The sequence below is a fragment of the Anolis sagrei genome, chromosome X (assembly GCF_037176765.1).
Source record: "Anolis sagrei isolate rAnoSag1 chromosome X, rAnoSag1.mat, whole genome shotgun sequence".
NCBI classification, from domain to species: Eukaryota; Metazoa; Chordata; class Lepidosauria; order Squamata; family Dactyloidae; genus Anolis; species Anolis sagrei.
Window position 1 is genome coordinate 58,421,294 of NC_090034.1, and position 20,348 is coordinate 58,441,641.

Consider the following 20,348-nt stretch of genomic DNA (forward strand, 5'->3'; position numbering starts at 1 on the left):
AGTTCTTGGTGGTATGGGCATACCAAATCACCTTGTCTCTCTCCTGAGGAATCTGTATAAGGACCAAGTAGCAACAGTCAGAACTGAGCATGGAACAAGAAACTGGTTCAAGATTGAGAAAGGCATATGGCATACTCTCACCCAACCTATTCAACTTGTATGCAGAACACATCATGCGATGTGCGGGTCTTGACGAATGCAAGGCTGGGGTCAGAATTGATGAAACATTAACAACCTTAGATATGCAGATGACACCACTTTGATGCCCGAAAGCAAGGAGGAGCTGAGGAGTCTTCTAATCAAGGTGAAAGAAGAAAGTGCAAGAGCTGGGCTGCAGCTAAACATGAAAAAAAACCCAACATTATGGCAACCAGAATGATTGATAACTGGCAAAGAGAAAATGTGGAGGCTGTGACAGACTTTGTATTTCTTGGTGCAAAGATTACTGCAGACGCAGACTGCAGCCAGGAAATCAGGAGACACTTACTTCTTGGGAGGAGAGCAATGACCAATCTCGATAAAATAGAGACATCACACTGACAATGAAGATCCGCCTAGTCAAAGCCATGGTATTCCCTGTAGTCACCTATGGATGTGAGAGCTGGACCATAGGGAAGGCTGAGCAAAGGAAGATAGGTGCTTTTGAACTGTGGTGCTGGAGGAAAGTTCTGAGAGTGCCTTGGACTGCCAGAAGATCCAACCAATCCATACTTCAGGAAATAAAGCCTGACTGCTTATTGGAGGGAAGAATAGTAGAGGCCAAGATGAAGTATTTTGGCCACATCATGAGAAGACAGGAAAGTTTAGAGAAGAGTATGATGCTGGGGAATATGGAAGGAAAAAGGAAGAGGGGTCGACCAAGGGCAAGATGGATGGATGGTATCCTTGAAGTGACTGGCTTGACCTTGAAGGAGCTGGGGGTGGTGACGGCTGACAGGGAGCTCTGGCCTGGAATGGTCCAGGACATCACAAAGAGTAGGAAGCGACTGAACAAATGAATAATAACAACAAAAAATCCCCTAAGTTTATGATGTCATTTTTTGCTAACAAGCAAATGCTTGTCAGCAAAAAATTGGCCACTTTAACTGTTGCCATTGGATTCTGACCTGCCAGAAAATAGTGTATGTAAAACTCATCAGTTCTTCCAGAAATTCTTTGGAGAATTGGGTGGGTAAAAGTATGTTGAAAGCCACTGTAGGAGGAATAAGATAACAGTACATGCCTTATTGTTATTGTGTGTGTTTTGATTTTAGTTATTGTATCGTGTTGTTGGGCTTGGCCTCATGTAAGCTGCCCCGAGTCCTCATCAGGGAGATGGAGGTGGGGTATAAATAAAGATGATGATGATGATTATATCTACTGAGCTAACTATCGGTTAGGGAAATGCTAACAAAATATTGCAGAGTGCCCAGAACTCATATCCAGCAGAAACTCACTGTGTAGCATACAGAAATATGCTTTAGGAGGGCTAAAGATTTTTTTGTCTCATTAATTTTTATTATACGTTTAAAATGTTAACTTTTGTTATGTTTTAATGGATTTTAACTGAATTTTGTAATACTGTTTATATTTGATTCTATTTTAATGTTTGCATATTTGTATATTTTAAATTGTATGCGGATGCTTTTAAATTAAGCCACTTCGAGTCTTCTTGAGGGAAAGACTGAGAATTTTCTCGGGTCCCTGTTCGGGCACCAAAAGTGTTGATGCACAGCGTCCCAATATCTCTAGTCTCTTTCATTTCCCGATCAAAGACTACGATCGAGATTAAAAATACAATAGTTTAATTCTACAGAATTCTACAGAGTGATTTGCAATCAAGTCAAGCCAAGAAGGCATCAAGATAGTGCCATGTTTGACAGTTTCTGCATCATGGGTTTTATAGCCTCAGATTGATGCACACATGCAAATCAAATCTTCCTTTCTCCCCCTCTTTCCTGTCTGTAATTATCCCTCTCAGCCTTTTCTCTCTCAACTCTATCTTTCAGCATTTCTCTTTCTTTCTTCTGTAAACAATCCTTGTGTTCTGAAAACAATTGTGTTTTGGAAAACATTTCCTTTGCACTTTTCTTCCTTCTTCCATCACTGTCGGGTTAACTCTCTACCTCTCACCCAAATGCCTTGTCCTGGTAATACTTAGCGAGAAAACATTTCCCACATTCCTTCACTCTTTCTCCTTCCTGCTCCTTCTAACCCATTCTTCAACTTCGTCGTCTGTGTGAAATGCACTTTACATTTCCTGGTCTCAACACTGACATGGGTTTGTCTCTTCCAGCGTCACCCGCAACTACCTGGACTGGCTGACGTCCATCCCGTGGGGCAAGTGCAGCGAAGAGAACCTGGACCTGGTCCGCGCTCAGGCCGTCCTGGAGGAGGACCATTATGGCATGGAAGACGTCAAGAAGAGAGTGCTGGTGAGGGGAGTCCGTGGGCAGGGAGCTCTGGGACAGGAAAGCACAGTGAAGGCGCATATGGTCACTTCTCGAGGCCCAACTCCCATCATGTTTGGACAGCCAGATGGGAATGGCTGGCTGTCCATCCCTCACCTCTGAAGCTTTCCTCCTTGGTTTGGCATTTAGGTATATACAGTGGAACTTCGACTTAAGAGCATCCCAACTTAAGAGTGTTTTGAATTTAGAGCCATTGCTTGGCCTGGGTTTCGCTTTGACATACAAGCAGTATTTTGAGTTAAGAGCAAGGACCAGAGGGAGCAAGAGCATGAGAGGACAGGGATTTCGGGCTTCAAGGGAGCAGCCTCCAGGCCTCGTACTCTTGTCCGCTTTGGGAAATTGCTGTCCGCTTTGCTCTTGTCTGATTTCAGGAATTTTAGGTCTGTTATTTTGTGTGGCTTTTATTCCTGGTCTGTTTGGCGTCATGAAGAGAGAGATGGAGAGAGAGCAAGAGAGGTAGGGAGATATAAAGTACATATTCTTATTAAAAAAAATAACAAAAATATAGGGCAGGGTTTTGGGTGGCCAGAAGGGATTAATAGCATTTCAATGGAGAAATATGCTTTGAGTTTTGAGTTAAGAGCTCAGTCACGGAACACACTAACCTCTTAAGTCACGGTATCACTGTATGTAGTCTGGTCAGATGGGTTCCTGCAGTCCTCCTCTTCAGACCAGGCACCTATCAAGCCGTTAGGGACTGATCTTAACAAATTCATTCCGTTGAATACAGTTCTTAGGAGAGTGAGGCAGCCTGCATTAAGGCACACAGTTGAAATCACATAAGTAGTACAGCGTGAACGTCTGGTAATGCACAGTCCCCATCAAATGCAGTAGATGTCAGAAGAACTTTATTTATTCTTATCCTACTTTTCCTCAAATGCATTCAAGTCAGAGAGTGTATACTAACAGACAGTTTTAACAGAGAACTGATATAGAGAAGGTATAGAAACAGGACTGGATCTCTTGTATTCGGAATGAGTTTTGGATGTGTCAAGAACTGCTGATCTCTAGGATGAAACCTACTCTCAATAAGGGCTTGAAATAGATTCCATCATTTCCAGAACAATACAGCTCAGAGAGAAAGTTACTTCTGAGGATTTGGCATGAAGAGCATGACTATATCCCCAAGCAACATTCTTCCCTCCCTCTCATCCCAACTCCCTCGTTTATGTTCCCATGTCACTAAGGGCCCTTCCACATGGTCATATAACCCAGAATATCAAGGCAGATAATCCACAATATGTGCTTTGAACTGGGTTATCTGATTCCACACTGCCATATAATCCAGTTCAGTGTTGGATTTTTATACAGTTGTGTGGAAGGAGCCTATGTTCCCAGCTTTAGCTGTCTACATCACAACTCTTCAAATGTTGCTATTGCACTAGAGCCCTAAAACACTTTTTCACCTCAAACCACACTCTGTCCATATAAGTTTATTTAGAGAAGAGTATATAAAAATAAGCAAATCTAAAAAAGAGAAAGTTCCAAAAGTTATTTCCAATATAGCCAAGAGTCCAGAATCCTTTCAAATACAGTCGCAAGAGTCAATCCACAGATGTATCCATAAACGTGATAGCATGAATACAAAGCAGGCAATTTATGCCACACATGAACTAGAATCAGGAACAAACTTAGAAACATGAATTCCAAAAACGTAGGACCAAGAACCGAGAATACAACATTGCTCTCACAAAAAATTGTGCCAGCAGAATCCACTTTATGTGTGGCCTCAATCGGTCCCATGACATCATTGCTCACACACCTGCTTTTCCTCTCCTTATCTCTAAGCCTCTGAGAAAAGAGAGTCGTCTGTCTTTGTTGTACGCTCTGCCTTCGAAGCGCCTGGATCTGGAAAAACATGTGTTCCCCACATTTCTCTCAGCCTGCACTTCTGGCAGGTTCTCATGAGAACTGATATCGCTTTTTCCAGTCTCATGAGAACTGCCAGGAGATTTCAAAACAACTCTCTCCAGGCCACTTCTACCCTCCTCTGGGCCCTCCGAATTTATCCCAGCATCTCCTTCCTCATCTTCTGAGCACTCTGAATCTGACCAGGCTACAACACTTGTGGCTTCCTCTCCTTTCTCGGCCTTGATGATGCCAGATGGTTGTAATTTCCATCCGTGACATGGATTCCTATAAAGGCATTCCTTTGAAGTCTCAGAGAACCATAACAGGCCTAAAAAGACCAAGGTTGCATTGTCAGTCAGACAAGTCCCTCTCTCTGCATCTGTAGCAAGGCTAAAATCAAAAGGCATGTGTGTTAAGATGCTCTCTCTACCTTCTTGCGGAGGAGCTCCCTTTCTGCTTTTTCTTCTTCCTCTTGAGCTCTGGCCTTTCCTCCTGCAGGAATTCATTGCTGTCAGCCAGTTGCGGGGCTCCACACAGGGCAAGATCCTCTGTTTCTATGGGCCCCCGGGGGTCGGCAAGACCAGCATCGCTCGCTCCATCGCCCGGGCCCTCAACCGGGAATACTTCCGCTTCAGCGTCGGCGGTATGACGGACGTGGCCGAAATCAAAGGGCACAGGTGAGGTCTTTGGTGGTGAACTCTCCTTTGTTGGTGGGTACTTTCTTATCCAGTGGTCTGCGATTATGGGATCTGGAGTGCATGAACCTCAAGGCGATCAGTTGCAATGGAGTGTGACAACCAGCCACCGGTCTGTGTGCCAATAACTTCCTTTGCTTGCCGTTGAGAACAATATAGCTTTTTGGATCCAAGTTTTAGCCTCACCGATAGTAGAGTCGACCCATGGCATTGACCCACAACTCTGCATCCAACCACAGATGGAGTTGATTTTCTGTATTGAGAACCTGTCCTGGGCGTGTTTGTGATTGTCCTTCTTAAAGTAAAACCCTAACTCGGGGATAGGAAAGATTTGTTTCCTTTCCTGGCATTTGTGCCCTAAAAACAGCCCTTTTTCGAGCAACACTTTCCTCCAGTGCCGAGTACGTGTTCCCACCTCGAGTCAAGTGTGGGCGCTTCCCTCCCCTTTGCATCCTTCTTGTGCCAAATGCTATGAATTTGGAATTATATTGTCTCTTTATGTTGTGAGAACAAGAGATAGAAGTGGGATAGGTAGATAGAATAGGATAGGATAGATAGATAGGATACATTAGATAGACTAGATATATCAGTGATTCCCATCCTGTGGACCCCCAACCATAACATTATTTTCATTCCTACTTCATAACTAATTTTGCTTCTGTTATGAATCCTTATATCAATATCTGATATGCAGGATGTATTTTCATTCATGTTGTGTGATCAAGAGATAGAAGTGGGATAGGTAGATAGAATAGGATAGGATAGATTAGATAGATATATAAATAGATAGATAGATAGATAGGATATGGATAGATAGATAGGATACATTAGATAGATTGGATAGATCAGTGGTTCCCATCCTATGGACCCCCAACCATAACATTATTTTCATTCCTACTTCATAACTAATTTTGCTTCTGTTATGAATCATTATATATCAATATCTGATATGCAGGATGTATTTTCATTCACTGGACCAAATTTGGCACCAATACCCAAATAATTTTTTAAAAAATTCTGGGAGTTGCAATTTACCAACATCAAAAAGAAAGAGAAGGACAGGCGGGAGAGCCTTCTCCGCCAAAGGGGTTCCTAAGACCATCAGAAATATGTGTTTTCCGATGGTCTTTGGTGAAACCTCCCTCGCGTCCCCCTATGGGTCCCGACCCCTAGGTTGAGAAACTTCTATAGTTAGTGGGGAACCTAATGAAACCCCCTTCTGCCAGCTCCGGAAACCTCAAGTGTGGCCTCTCTTTGGATTTCACAGGCGGACTTACGTGGGCGCCATGCCGGGAAAGATCATCCAGTGCCTGAAGAAGACCAAGACGGAGAACCCCCTCATCCTGATTGATGAGGTAAAGCGGTGGCAACACAAGACCCCAAAGGGTCGGGGCGGTTTGAGGGCTTCCTTGAGCACTCCGTTGAGGCCTGTCTTCGATATGTCATTGTGCATTGTATGATGAAATCAAATGCCACCCCCAATACACATTATATATGCACAAATTACAAAACAAAGCACCCATCCTTCCACATTCTAATCGCTATTGCACAGCCCCTAAAGTCAAGGTATTTGTGAATGGACGGATGAATTATCAGATAGATGGGTTGATGGATAAATGGGTAAATGATAGAGAAAGACACAGGTGAAGAGAGATAGAGAAAGAAAGAAATGTATTAGTTCATGGATAGATAGATAGATAGATAGATAGATAGATAGATAGAGACACAGGTGAAGAGATAGATAGGGAAGAGAAATGTATTGGTGGATGGATAGATAGAGACACAGATGAGGAGACAGAGAAAGAGAGGAATGTACTGGTGAATGGATGGATGGATGGAGAGATAGATAGATAGATAGATAGAGAAATACAGGTGAAGAGAGAGAAGAGAAATGTATTGGTGAACATATGGCTAGATAAAGAAAGATACAGGTAAAGAGATAGATAGAGAATTGTATTGGTGAATGGATAGATAGAGACACAGGTGAAAAGACAAAGAGAAACATACTGGTGATTGGATGGATAGGGAGACAGGTAAGAAAGTAGGTAGATAAGAGATACAGGTGAAGAGATAGAGAAATGTATTGGTGGATGAATAGATGGATGGATAGATGGATGGATAGATGTATAGGTAGGTAGGTAGGTAGGTAGGTAGGTAGAGAAAGATGCAGGTGAAAAGATACAGAGATAGAGAAATTTGGTGTATGGGTGGATGGATAGAGAAAGACGCAGATGAAGAGATAGAGAAAATATGTATTGGTGGATGGATGGGTGGATAGATAGATACACAGGTGAAAAGATAGAGAAAGAGAAATATACTGGTGAGTGGATGAATAGGGAGACAGGTAGGTCAGTAGGTATATAGATAGATAAAGACACAGGTGAAGAGATAGAGCGATAGAGAAATGTATGGGTGGATGGATGGATGAATAGATGATAGATAGATAGATAGATAGATAGATAGATAGATAGATAGATAGTGGTGCAGGTGAAGAGATAGAGAAACGGGTGGATGGACGGACAGACAGACAGATAGAGGCGCAGGTGAAGAGAGAGAGTGATAAGAGAAGATAAATGTATTGGTGGGTGGGTGGATGGTTAGATAGATAGATAGATAGATAGATAGAGAGGGAGAAAGACACAGGTGAAGAGATACAGAGAAAGAGAGAAATGTATTGGTGAATAGCTGGATAAATGATACTATCTCTGCTGGGCCCTCTTCACCAACGCAGCTGCAAGTCTTTCTGAACAATGTAGCACCCAAGGACTTAAAACTGGCCCCTCGCTCGAACTCCATTTATAGGTTGAATTTCCGATCTATTCCTTCTCTAATCTATATAAATAAAAATGTAATGTTCGTTTGTGGGATTAGCATAACTCAAAAACCACTGGACAAATTGACACCAAATTTGGACACAATACAACTCTCAGGCCAACGAGTGGCCATCACTCATAAAAACACTGAAAAACACAGCAGAAGGGACTTATAAAGCCACCCCCCCAAAAAAAGCATTACAACGCATGCACAAAACCACATATATATACACAAACACACATATATGCATATACACACACAAAACACATACACAGAAAGGGGGAAGGAAGGAGGGAGAGAAGGAAGGAAGGAAAGAAGGGTAGAGAAGGAAAGAAGGAGGGAGGGAAAGAGGGAAAGAAGGAGAGAAGGAAGGAAAGAAAGGTAGAGAAGGAAGGAGAGAAGGAAATAAAAAAGTGAAATGGAAGGAAGGAGAGAAGGAACGAAAGAGAGATGGAGGGAGGGAAGGAAGGAAAGAGACAAGGAAGGATGGAACCACAGAGCAAAGGAAGCGAGAAAAGAAACAGCTAGAGAAGGAAGAAAGGAGGGAAAGAAAAAGAGGGAAGGAAGGAAAGAGCGAGGGAAGGAAGGAGAGAAAGAAAGGAGAGAACGAGGGAGGGAAGGTTGGCCACAGCAACTCGTGGCGGGTACAGCTAGTCTATTATAAGATCCTTGGTTTTATTGATGTTGAGAAGCCAATTATTATTGTCCCTGCAGGGTTTTTTTTTTTTTTTTGGTCATGTCAGGAGTGACTCCTGGTGTGAGAGCATTGGCCGTCTGAAAGGACGTTGCCCAGGGGACACCTGGATGATTTGATGTTTTTATCATCCTTGTGGGGGGCTTCTCTCATGTCCCCGCATGAGGAGCTGGAGCTGATAGAGGGAGCTCATCCGCCTCACCCCGGATTCGAACCTGCGACCTGTTGATCTTCAGTCCTGCTGGCACAGGGGTTTAACCCACTGCACCACCGGGGGATCCTGTCACTGCAGGATGAGAGCAGCCTATCCACCTCATCTTGGTGGGCAGACTCCTCCCCTTCAGAGGTAAAGCCCACCACAGTTGTATCATCTGCAGATCTTTTCTCCATATTGTAGGTGGACAAAATTGGCCGCGGCTACCAAGGGGACCCTTCCTCTGCCCTGCTGGAGCTGCTGGACCCAGAGCAGAACGCCAACTTCCTGGACCATTACCTCGACGTCCCTGTGGACCTCTCCAAGGTAGGCCTTCCTTCCCGCCTTGTGCTCTTATGGGGCCACCTATCTCCATTCCATGACCTTTGGGGTCCCTCAAACCAGCCCTGTTTCTGTTCTGGGGGTGGTTTGAGGGGTTTCATGCTGCCTTTTCTTTTTTTTTCTCTCCATCAGCTTCACTTATTATTATTATTATTATTATTATTATTATTATTTCCAAAGTGTACACATTCTAACATTTGTATATAAAGCCACCCATTAACAGCAATAATGTTACATTTTCTAATTATGATTATTTTATTTCCAAAATGTACACATTATAACATAACAATTGGTATATAAAGCCACCCATTAACAGTAATAATTGGGTTGCTGTGAGTTTTCCGAGCTGTGTGGCCATGTCCCAGAGGCATTCTCTCCTGCCGTTTCGCCCACATCTATGGCAGGCATCCTCAGAGGTTGTGAGGTCTGTTGGAAAACTAGGCAAGTAAGGTTTATATGTCTGTGGAGTAATGTCTAGGGTGGGAGAAAGAACTCTTGTCTGCTTCAGGCAAGTGTGAATGTTGCAGTTGGCCAGCTTGATTAGCATTTAATGGCCTTGTAGCTTCAGAGCCTGACTACTTCCTGCCTGGGGGAATGCTTTGTTGGGAGTGTTAGCTGGTCCTGATAAAACCAGATGATTGCTTTAGAAAGCAATTTTATTTGAAATCAGGCAATAAATGTATGTTGTCCAGGGCTCTGAACACTGTGATAGCTGGAGAAGAAATAATATATTTACTTGCAAATATGCTCCATTGAAATCAGTGTGATTTGCCGAACGAAAATTATGTGTAGTTCACGTTTTATCAGTCTACACACTGTCTTGCCAGAGAAAGAAAAGATGATCAGTAAAGAACAAGTTACTCTTTGTAATGCAGAGCAACATAGATACAGTCATGTGAACAGTTGCATTGACTCACGCAATGTCCTTTGAGATTCAAAATGGTGTCCATGTGGGTGATCTTCTTCCAGCAGCTCATGAAGCAAGAACTCAAAACTCTCTCTCTGCTAGCTCCTGCACAGCTCAAGTCTAGATATTGTAACTGTTGCCAAAACTCTCAGGCTCAGCTAGCTCCCCAGACATAGCCCAACCAGGCAGCTTAGTGCTTTGCATTTTTCAGTTAACGCACTCACCAACTGATTTTTACATGCCCTAACACCTTTCAGGTGCTCTTCATCTGCACAGCAAACGTAACCGAAACCATCCCGGAGCCCCTGCGCGATCGGATGGAGATGATCAACGTCTCGGGATACGTAGCGCAGGAGAAGCTGGCCATTGCGGAGGTGAGGCCCCTTGGTCTGCTCTGCCATTTAATGCATTCCAAAGCTCAAATTTGAATGTTGATATTTACCTTTAAGTGATGAAGATTCCCAGGCATTGGAGCTGACCAATGCAGAGGAGAAAGCAGGCTGGAGACGAAGGGCGGGGTTTTAGAGTAGCAGAGTAGGATTTTTGGAATGAGGCAGACAGAACAGAACAGAATAACTTTATTGTCTTTGTAAATTAAATGCCACTCCCAATATGCATTAAATATATAGGAATTACAAAAACAAAGCACCCAGCCTTCCACATTCTAATTGCCATTGCACAGCCCTGAATGCCAATGTGTTGGTGAATGGGTGGAGAAATGATCAGATAGATGGGTTGGTGGATAAAGAGGTAGATGATAATGAAAGAAGCAGGTGAAGAGAGAGAGAGAGGGAGAGAGAGAAGGAGAGAAATGTATTGGTGGGTGGATGGAGAGAGAGAAATAGAAAGAGAGAGGTGAATAGATAGGGAGAGAAGAGAGATGTATTGGTAAACGGATAGATGGATGGGTAGATAGATAGATCTAGATAGATAGATAGATGGCATGTGCAATCCATGGTTCTAAATGCTTCTAAAGTACTTACAAAACTAAAGTTCTGGTGGTGAAAACTAGGGGGGCGCTGGTGCTTTGCTTCTACAGTGTTGCTAAAGTTCTGGTGGTGAAACTTTCAGAACTCTAAAACAACTTTCAAAATTTCATTATAAATGACAGTTCCTAATAGGTTCTGTCATAAAAATCACCAATAATGGCATAATAATGAAATTTTGAAAGTTTTGTTAGAGTGCTGAAATTTTCACCACCAGAACTTTAGCAACACTGTAGAAGCAAAGCAACAGCGCCCCCTAGTTTTCACCACCAGAACTTTAGTTTTGTAAGTACTTTAGAACCATGGATTGCACATGCCTAATAGATAGATAGATAGACAGATCAATTCATAGAGAAAGAAACAGGTGAAGAGATAGAGAGACGGAGAGAAATGTATTGGTAGATGCATGGATGGGGAGATAGATAAATAGATAGATAGATAATATACAGGTGAAGAGATAGAAAGAAAGAAGAGAAATGTATTGGTAGATGCATGGATGGGGAGATAGATAGATAGATAGATAGATAGATAGATAATATACAGGTGAAGAGATAGAAAGAGAGAAGAGAAATGTATTGGTGGATGGCTAGGTAGATAGATAGATAGACAGACAGACAGACAAGTTGACAGATAGATCAATTCATAGACAAAGAAACAGGTGAAGAGAGAGAAGGAGAGAAAGGCATTTGTGGATGCATGGGTAGGGAAATAGATTCATAGAGAAAGAAACAGGTGATGAGATAGAGAAGGAGAGAAATGTATTGTTTGGTGGGTGGATGGATGGGTGCGGAGATAGATAGACAGATAGATAGGTGAATAGATAAAGTGTTAGAGAAATGTGTTGGTGAATGGATGAATAAATGAATGAATGGGTAGATAGATAGATAGATAGATAGATAGATAGATAGATAGATAGATCTATAGATAAATAGATAGATAGACAGACAGACAGACAGCTTCATAGAGAAAGAAATGTGAAGAAAAGGAGAGAAGGAGAGAAATGTATTGATGGATGGATGGATAGGGAGATAGATAGATAGATAGATAGGTAGATAGATAGATAGATGGATGGATGGATGAATAGATAGAGAACGGAAATGTGTTGGTGAATGGATGGATGTAATAATAATAATCATCATCATCATCTTTATTTATACCCCGCCACCATCTCCCCCAACGGGGACTTAGAGCTGCTTACATGGGACCAAGCCCGAACAACAAATTACAGTACAAAAATACAAATTGCTGTAAAATAAACAACATAACAATAAAGTATAAAACATCAAAGCATATAAACAATATAAACAAGACATAGAAACCAAACATAATGACAGAGAGCGGGCCGTATGTACATAAAATGATTTTAAAACTCAGGGTGAGATAAAGGGGCAGAACTGTTTGTAAGGGAGAACTCATAGAGAGACAGAGAAATAAACCTTTGTGGGGGCGGGGGATCCAGGGACAGGAACGTTGAGGGAGCAATAGCATAAAATGATGGGACTACTCTTGCACAACCCCGTAATGCTACATGGGTGTGAAATCTTAGATATAGATATAGATATAGAATCTTCAATATAGAATCAAAGCTCCTCCTCAGCCTATTTATCTTTGTTTTTATCATTCTCTGCTGTCTGCCAGATAGTAACAATTCAAAAGAATATCCAGGATGAGATAGATCCTTAAGGATATCTTGAGCTTTCTGAAGATATGAAAGAGTAGGACTAAGGAAAGGGGTTTGTCCTCATCTCTGACCTCTGTGTCTTCCCTCTCCGCAGCGCTACTTGGTCCCTCAGGCCCGACTCCTGTGCGGCCTAGACGAGAGCAAGGCATCCATCACGCCGGAGGTGCTGACTGTCCTGATCAAACAGTACTGCCGGGAGAGTGGCGTCAGAAACCTCCAGAAGCAAGTAGAGAAGGTACGTATGGGGGATGATCCCGGACTCATCAAATCCTAGAGTTAGAAGAGACCCCAAGGGCCATCCAGTCCAACCCCCTTCTGCCAATCACCTCCAATAGATGGTCATCCAGCCTCTGCATAATAGTAGTAGTAGTAGTAATAATAATAATAATAATATAGAATCCTAGAGTTGTCTTGTCTTTACTAATAATATAATATAGTATATTGTGTATACATATATTTATAATAATATAATGTCATACAATATAATACTAGTAATAATAATACAATATTATAATTATATATTTACATTACATGTAATATTACTAATAATATTACAATATAATGGTATTGTGCAATATAGTAATATATAATATTGATATTGTACTATGTGTCATCAAAAATAGCCATGTGTGTCACTGCTGACACGCATGTCATAGGTTCACCATCACGGTACTATGCTAATCTATATAAATAAAAATGTTCGTTTGTGGTATTCACAGAACTCAAAAACCACTGGACAAATTGACACCAAATTTGGACACAAGACACCTAACAACCCAATGTATGTTCTTCACTCTAAAAATTGATTTTGTCATTTAGGATTTGTAGTTGCAGGGATTTATAGTTCACTTACAATCAAAGAGCATTCTGAACCCCACCAACGATGGAATTGAACCAGACTTGTCACACAGTTCTCCCATGAGCAACAGAAAATACTGGAAGGGTTTGGTAGGCAGTGTCCTTTGGTTTTGGAGTTGTAGTTCACCTACATCCAGAGATCACTGTGGACTCAAACAATGTTGGATCTGGACCAAACTCTACACAAATACTCAATATGCCCAAATGTGAACACTGGTGGAGTTTGGGGAAAATAGAATTTTGACATTTGGGAGTTGTAGTTGCTGGGATTTATAGTTCACCTACAATCACAGAGCATTCTGAACCCCACCAACAATAGAATTGGGCCAAACCTCCCACACTGAACCCCCATGTGGGCCACAGCAATGCGTGGCAGGGGACGGTTAGTAATATAATATATTGTATGAAAATATATCTTGTAAGCCGCTCTGAGTCCCCTTCGGGGTGAGAAGGTCGGCATATAAATGCTGTAAATAAATAAATAAATAAATGTCCCTCCTGAATTGTGGTGCCCAGAATTGGACCCAGTGATATTCCAAGTAAAGAGGTCTGACCAAAGCAGAATACTGAAGCACCATGACTTCATCCTTTGATCTGGACACTAGACCCCTTTGGATACAGCCCAAATTCCTATTGGCTTCTGCTGCATCACACTCTTGGCTCAGTTTCAACTTGTCCACCAAGGCTCCTAGATTTTTTTCACATGGACTGTTATTGAACCAGGCGTCACTCATTCTGTATCTTTGCATTTCATGTTTTCTTCCTAAGTAGAGTATCTCACATCTGTTCATTTTGGCCTCCTTCCTTTCCCTCCTTTCTCCCTCATATGGCTGGTCACAGGTCTTGCGGAAGTCGGCCTACAAGATCGTCAGCGGTGAAGCCGAGAAGGTGGAGGTGACGCCCGAGAACCTCCAGGACTTTGTGGGGAAGCCCATCTTTACGGTGGACCGCATGTACGACCTGACCCCGCCAGGGGTCGTGATGGGCCTCGCCTGGACCGCCATGGGTGAGCAGCTGGTGTCGTGAATATTTTTTAAACAAGTATTCTTTCTATTGCAGTTTCAGTGTGAAAGGGTATTTCAGAACAACCTTTACCCTTTTGCACAAGGAATGACATTACATATACAGATTCTATATAACTACATTGGATACACAAACAAACTACAGCTAACAAATAAAGGGGATTTTACAATTATTCAGCAGTCATACTTACACATATAAACATTCATTCATCACATGTATACATCATCTTTCTTCCTCCATCTCCTGGGGAAGAACACCTGCACTTAGGACAGTTTTCCAGTATTTCTAAAACTTCCAAGACTCATCCTTTCCCTGAGAAAGAAGCAGATTATGTCCTGGAGAGGTTTGGGGGAGCCTTGTCTTTGACAATGTAAACGTGTTATTTTCCACCACAGAGATAATCAAGTCAGCAATGCCAACAGTTAATCATTGTCACAGTTCTCATCAGCAACTTTTAATTACAGTTCAGCAATGTTGTTGTTTTCCAGGCCTCTGTAATTTAGGATTGTGTCTTCAGCCCAATTAGGCCCCATTCATACTTCTTCAATACCAATCCATTCATACCAAACCCACATTTCATATTTATCCATCACACAGAGGGCTCCACAAGCTGGGATTTGGGGAAGGCAGTGGTGTTTCGTTCCCAAGTCAAAGGGCAGGCCTGGGCCACCTTGGGTCCTCCAGGTTTTTTGAACTTCAATTCCCACAATTCCTAACAGCCAGTAGGGCCATCAGTGCTAGGACACTCTTCCTTAATTATGATGGTGGTGGTGATGATGATGATGACAAAAGAGACCCCAAGGGCCATCAATATATTTTGTCGTGTCAGGAGTGACTTGAGAAACTGCAAGTTGCTTCTGGTGTGAGAGCATTGGCCGTCTGCAAGGACGTGCCCAGGGGACGCCCGGATGATTTGATGGTTTTTTTTAATCATCCTTGTGGGAGGCTTCTCTCATGTCCCCGCATGAAGAGCTGGAGTTGATAGAGGGAGCTCATCCGCCTCTCCCCGGATAATAATAATAATAATAATAATAATAATAATAATAATAATAATAATAATAATAATTATACAGTGGCCCCAGTGGTGACCGGCACACTGAGTGCAGTGCCTAAAGACCTTGGCCTGCTCTTAAACACAATCGGCGCTGACAAGATTACCATCTGCCAGCTGCAAAAGAGATCTGCACACATTATTTGCTGATACATCACACAGTCCTAGACACTTGGGAAGTGTCCGACGTGTGATCCAATACAACGGCCAGCAGAGTGATCTTGTTTGCTATGGACTCATCTTGTTTTGTTTCAAATAATAGTAAGCCATAGAATTGGAAGATACCCCCAGGGGTCATCCAGTCCAGCCCCCTGCCATGCACAGTCAAAGTCCTCCTGACAGATGGCTATCCAACCTGTTTAAAAACATCTAAGTAAGGAGCCTCCACAACACTCTGAGACAGGGACTTCCACTGTTCCCTCTTTAACAATAATAGTAATAATACGTTAATTAATGACCCACCACTATGAGTGATCGCACAGCTACCTTGCTCCCCTTGGTTTTGTTATGAACATCTGGGCATCTTGACAAGTGTAGACTCCAGTACACTTGGGGTTATACAATAGCTTCTGTAGAACATTTTGTACATATTTGCTCTGATGGATCCAGGTATTGACATTTTAAATCCTCTGGCCCCAATAGTATCATTCAAACCTCGAGGTAGGGTCTTGTTTGTGGAAGTGGTGACTGAGGGTTCCCTTATGTACTAGATGGCCCATGCGGTCTCTTACAGCTTTTATTATTCTATGATTCTCTGTCTCCCTCCCAGGTGGGTCCACCCTCTTTGTGGAGACCTCCTTGCGCCGCCCACGGGACAAGGAGAGCAAGGAGGGCTCCCTGGAGGTGACGGGACAGCTGGGGGACGTCATGAAGGAGAGCGCCAAGATCGCCTACACCTTCGCCCGGGCCTTCCTCATGCGCCGCGACCCCAGCAATGACTTCCTGGCTTCTTCCCACCTCCACCTCCACGTCCCCGAGGTAAGACCTGTAGGACAAGGGGACTTAATAAGAAAAGACCCTCCTCATAAATGCACAGCAGAGTAACTTAGCAGCAGCAGCAGCGTGACCCAGCACCTGTAGACCAAAGTGATTAAAAGACCAGTGTTATCCCTTCCAAAGGAGACTTTTCTTTGTAGTAAAATAATATAGTTGAACTATTTACAAGAACAAGGCTCCATAACACAAATAAAAAAACACATAGTAGCTTTGTACACAGCAGCCTTAACACTGTAGCTGTCTCACACAAAGCTTCTCTCACATGGCGGTTTACCTCACACTCCTCAGGATGACAGTAGCTTGGCCTACTGATTCTAGCAGGCTTCGGCCTACTCACTCTCCTTAGGACGACACTAGCCTTTGCCCGCTGACTCTAACCGGCTTTGGCCTACTCACTCTCCTCAGGACGACACTAGCCTTGGCCCAGTGACTCTAACATGCTTTGGCCTACTCACTCTTCTCAGGATGACACTAGCCTTGGCCCAGTGACTCTAACAGGCTTCGGCCTACTCACTCTCTTCAGGGCGACACTAGCATTTGCCCACTGACTATAACATGCTTTGGTCTACTCACTCTTCTCAGGACGACACTAGCCTTGGCCCATTGACTCTTAACAGGCTTCGGCCTACTCTCCTCAGGATGACACTAGCCTTTGCCCACTGACTCTAAAAGGCTTCGGCCTACTCACTCTTCTCAGGACGACACTAGCCTTGGCCCAGTGACTCTTAACAGGCTTCGGCCTACTCACTCTTTTCAGGATGACACTAGTCTTGGCCCAGTGACTCTTAACAGGCTTCGGCCTACTCGCTCTCCTCAGGACGACACTAGCTTTGGCCCAGTGACTCTTAACAGGCTTCGGCCTACTCACTCTCCTCAAGATGACAGTAGCCTTGGCCCAGTGACTCTTAACAGGCTTTGGCCTACTCACTCTTCTCAGGACAACACTAGCCTTGGCCTAGTGATTCTTAACAGGCTTCGGCCTACTCACTCTTTTCAGGATGACACTAGTCTTGGCCCAGTGACTCTTAACAGGCTTCGGCCTACTCACTCTCCTCAGGACGACACTAGCTTTGGCCCAGTGACTCTTAACAGGCTTCGGCCTACTCACTCTCCTCAGGATGACACTAGCCTTGGCCCAGTGACTCTTAACAGGCTTCGGCCTACTCACTCTTTTCAGGATGACACTAGCCTTGGCCCAGTGACTCTTAACAGGCTTCGGCCTACTCCCTCTCCTTAGGACGACACTAGCTTTGGCCCAGTGACTCTTAACAGGCTTCGGCCTACTCACTCTCCTCAAGATGACAGTAGCCTTGGCCCAGTGACTCTTAACAGGCTTTGGCCTACTCACTCTTCTCAGGACAACACTAGCCTTGGCCTAGTGATTCTTAACAGGCTTCGGCCTACTCACTCTTTTCAGGATGACACTAGTCTTGGCCCAGTGACTCTTAACAGGCTTCGGCCTACTCACTCTCCTCAGGACGACACTAGCTTTGGCCCAGTGACTCTTAACAGGCTTCGGCCTACTCACTCTCCTCAGGATGACACTAGCCTTGGCCCAGTGACTCTTAACAGGCTTCGGCCTACTCACTCTTTTCAGGATGACACTAGCCTTGGCCCAGTGACTCTTAACAGGCTTCGGCCTACTCCCTCTACTTAGGACGACACTAGCTTTGGCCCAGTGACTCTTAACAGGCTTTGGCCTACTCACTCTTCTCAGGACGACACTAGCCTTGGCCTAGTGATTCTTAACAGGCTTCGGCCTACTCACTCTTTTCAGGATGACACTAGCCTTGGCCCAGTGACTCTTAACAGGCTTCGGCCTACTCCCTCTCCTCAGGACGACACTAGCTTTGGCCCAGTGACTCTTAACAGGCTTTGGCCTACTCACTCTTCTCAGGACAACACTAGCCTTGGCCTAGTGATTCTTAACAGGCTTCGGCCTACTCACTCTTTTCAGGATGACACTAGCCTTGGCCCAGTGACTCTTAACAGGCTTCGGCCTACTCCCTCTCCTCAGGACAACACTAGCCTTGGCCCAGTGACTCTAGCAGGCTTCAGCCTACTCACTCTTCTCAGGACGACACTAGTTTTGGCCCATTCACTCTAGCAGGCTTCGGCCTACTGACTCTCCTCACGACAACACTCGTTTTGGCCCAATTACTCTAACAGGCTTCAGCCTATTTACTCTTTCAGTGCTTCCCTCATATATTTGTAATTAAAAATACCTAGGTAATTTTTAGTATTTCTGACAAGACACCCCTGGGCAGTGGAATTCGCCAGACACCAGTGGTGAAGGCGACCAAGCTTTGGGCCCTTAAGGATGGGAGATGATTTGGAAGCCAGTTGTTTTCGGGGAAGCCTCTGTATGGCCCTTGAGGTCTATGTTCCCAGCTTTGTGGCTTCGGGGTGCCTCACCACCAAGGCTGCCCTTGTCCTCCCCCACAGGGAGCCACCCCGAAGGATGGGCCCAGCGCCGGCTGCACCATTGTGACGGCTCTACTCTCCTTGGCCTTGGGCCGGCCCCTGCGGCAGAACGTGGCCATGACAGGGGAAGTCTCGCTGACTGGGAAGATCCTCCCCGTGGGAGGCATCAAGGAGAAGACCATTGCGGTAAGGAGAAGCCCAGCCTCCCTCAAGGCAGTTAGAAACAGGATCGGTTCTGTAGGTTTGCTCTGAAGTTGAATTTATATATTAGTCAGAACAGGGACATTTTTAAACTGCTACTCCAACTGCATTGTTTGTTTTTGGATGTTATGAATGGACCCATTAGAAATTGTTGCAGATCCATGGCTAATGGGGTTTGCAGTAGTCTCTGTATGTGGGTGAAGGTACTGCAAATCCCTTCATGCATGGTCCATCCTCCCCAAAACCTTTCCAGGATGTAAAGTGGGTCATAAAGGGGGGGGGGGGTCTGCTTGCCAAGCTTGTTGCAGGTCCATGGCTGATGGGGTTCGCAATAGTCTGTGTGTAGATGAAAGTACTGCGAACCCCATCATCCGTGGTCCACCCTCCCCAAAACCTCCTAAGGAGGCAGCAACTGCAGTGGGCGTCTTGATGTAATATTCCAGCCTCATATAAAACCTGACCTTCAGTAATTCAAGTCATTGTTTTGATATGGTTACCCAAAGAGGCAAATTTATTTCCAAATGTCTTAGCATTTATAATCCCTGTCCCTGTTTATCTATTTATCCTCTTTCTTCATTCATTCCTCCCTCCCTCCCAGGCCAAGCGTGCCGGTGTTTCCTGCATCATCCTCCCCTCAGAAAACAAGAAGGACTTCTCCGACCTGGCTGCCTTCATCACAGAAGGACTGGAAGTGCACTTTGTGGAGCACTATGACCAGATCTTTGACATTGTTTTCCCAAAGACGGACTCCCGCATTGCGAGCGTGTCCTGAGTCAGAAAAAGGCCACACTTCCAACGGAGAAGGACTGCTCTGTTGCTACGGAACTCAGGACCCTGGCTTTGGGCTCGGTTTCCTGCTGCCTTTGATGCATTTTGCACCCAAAATGATGATGAACCAATTAAAAGTATTTTTTCCGGCGCGATCGGGTCAGCGAAAGTGCGGATAAAGGAGAAATCTATTTGCTGTGTGCCTCCTTCGAGTTGTTTCCTGATTTATGGTATTTTGGATGACAAGTTTGGTTCTGAAGGTTGGCCTTAAAGTCAGAGTCCCTCAAAGGCAATCTAGTCCAACCCCCTTCTTTCTGCTATGCAGCAAAAGTACAATCAAAGCAATCTCAACAGATGGGCCATTCAGCCTCAATATAATAATAATAGAGTTGGAAGAGACCACATGGGCCTTCT

The 20,348-nt window shown here is 44.1% G+C and overlaps 1 protein-coding gene across 1 annotated transcript in view; it reads left to right on the plus strand.

Annotated features, from left to right (window-relative positions):
• Positions 1-20,130, plus strand: part of LONP1 (lon peptidase 1, mitochondrial) — a 34,720-nt gene extending 14,590 nt beyond the window's left edge. Inside the window, exons 9-18 of the mRNA XM_060784865.2 lie at positions 2,276-2,414; positions 4,800-4,978; positions 6,264-6,351; positions 8,902-9,024; positions 10,204-10,320; positions 12,708-12,848; positions 14,312-14,477; positions 16,315-16,523; positions 18,987-19,151; positions 19,765-20,130. Coding sequence (XP_060640848.2) covers positions 2,276-2,414; positions 4,800-4,978; positions 6,264-6,351; positions 8,902-9,024; positions 10,204-10,320; positions 12,708-12,848; positions 14,312-14,477; positions 16,315-16,523; positions 18,987-19,151; positions 19,765-19,938 — 1,501 coding nt within the window. The 3' untranslated portion in view covers positions 19,939-20,130. The remainder of the gene's footprint in view (positions 1-2,275; positions 2,415-4,799; positions 4,979-6,263; positions 6,352-8,901; positions 9,025-10,203; positions 10,321-12,707; positions 12,849-14,311; positions 14,478-16,314; positions 16,524-18,986; positions 19,152-19,764) is intronic.
• The last annotated feature ends 218 nt before the right edge of the window (positions 20,131-20,348 follow it).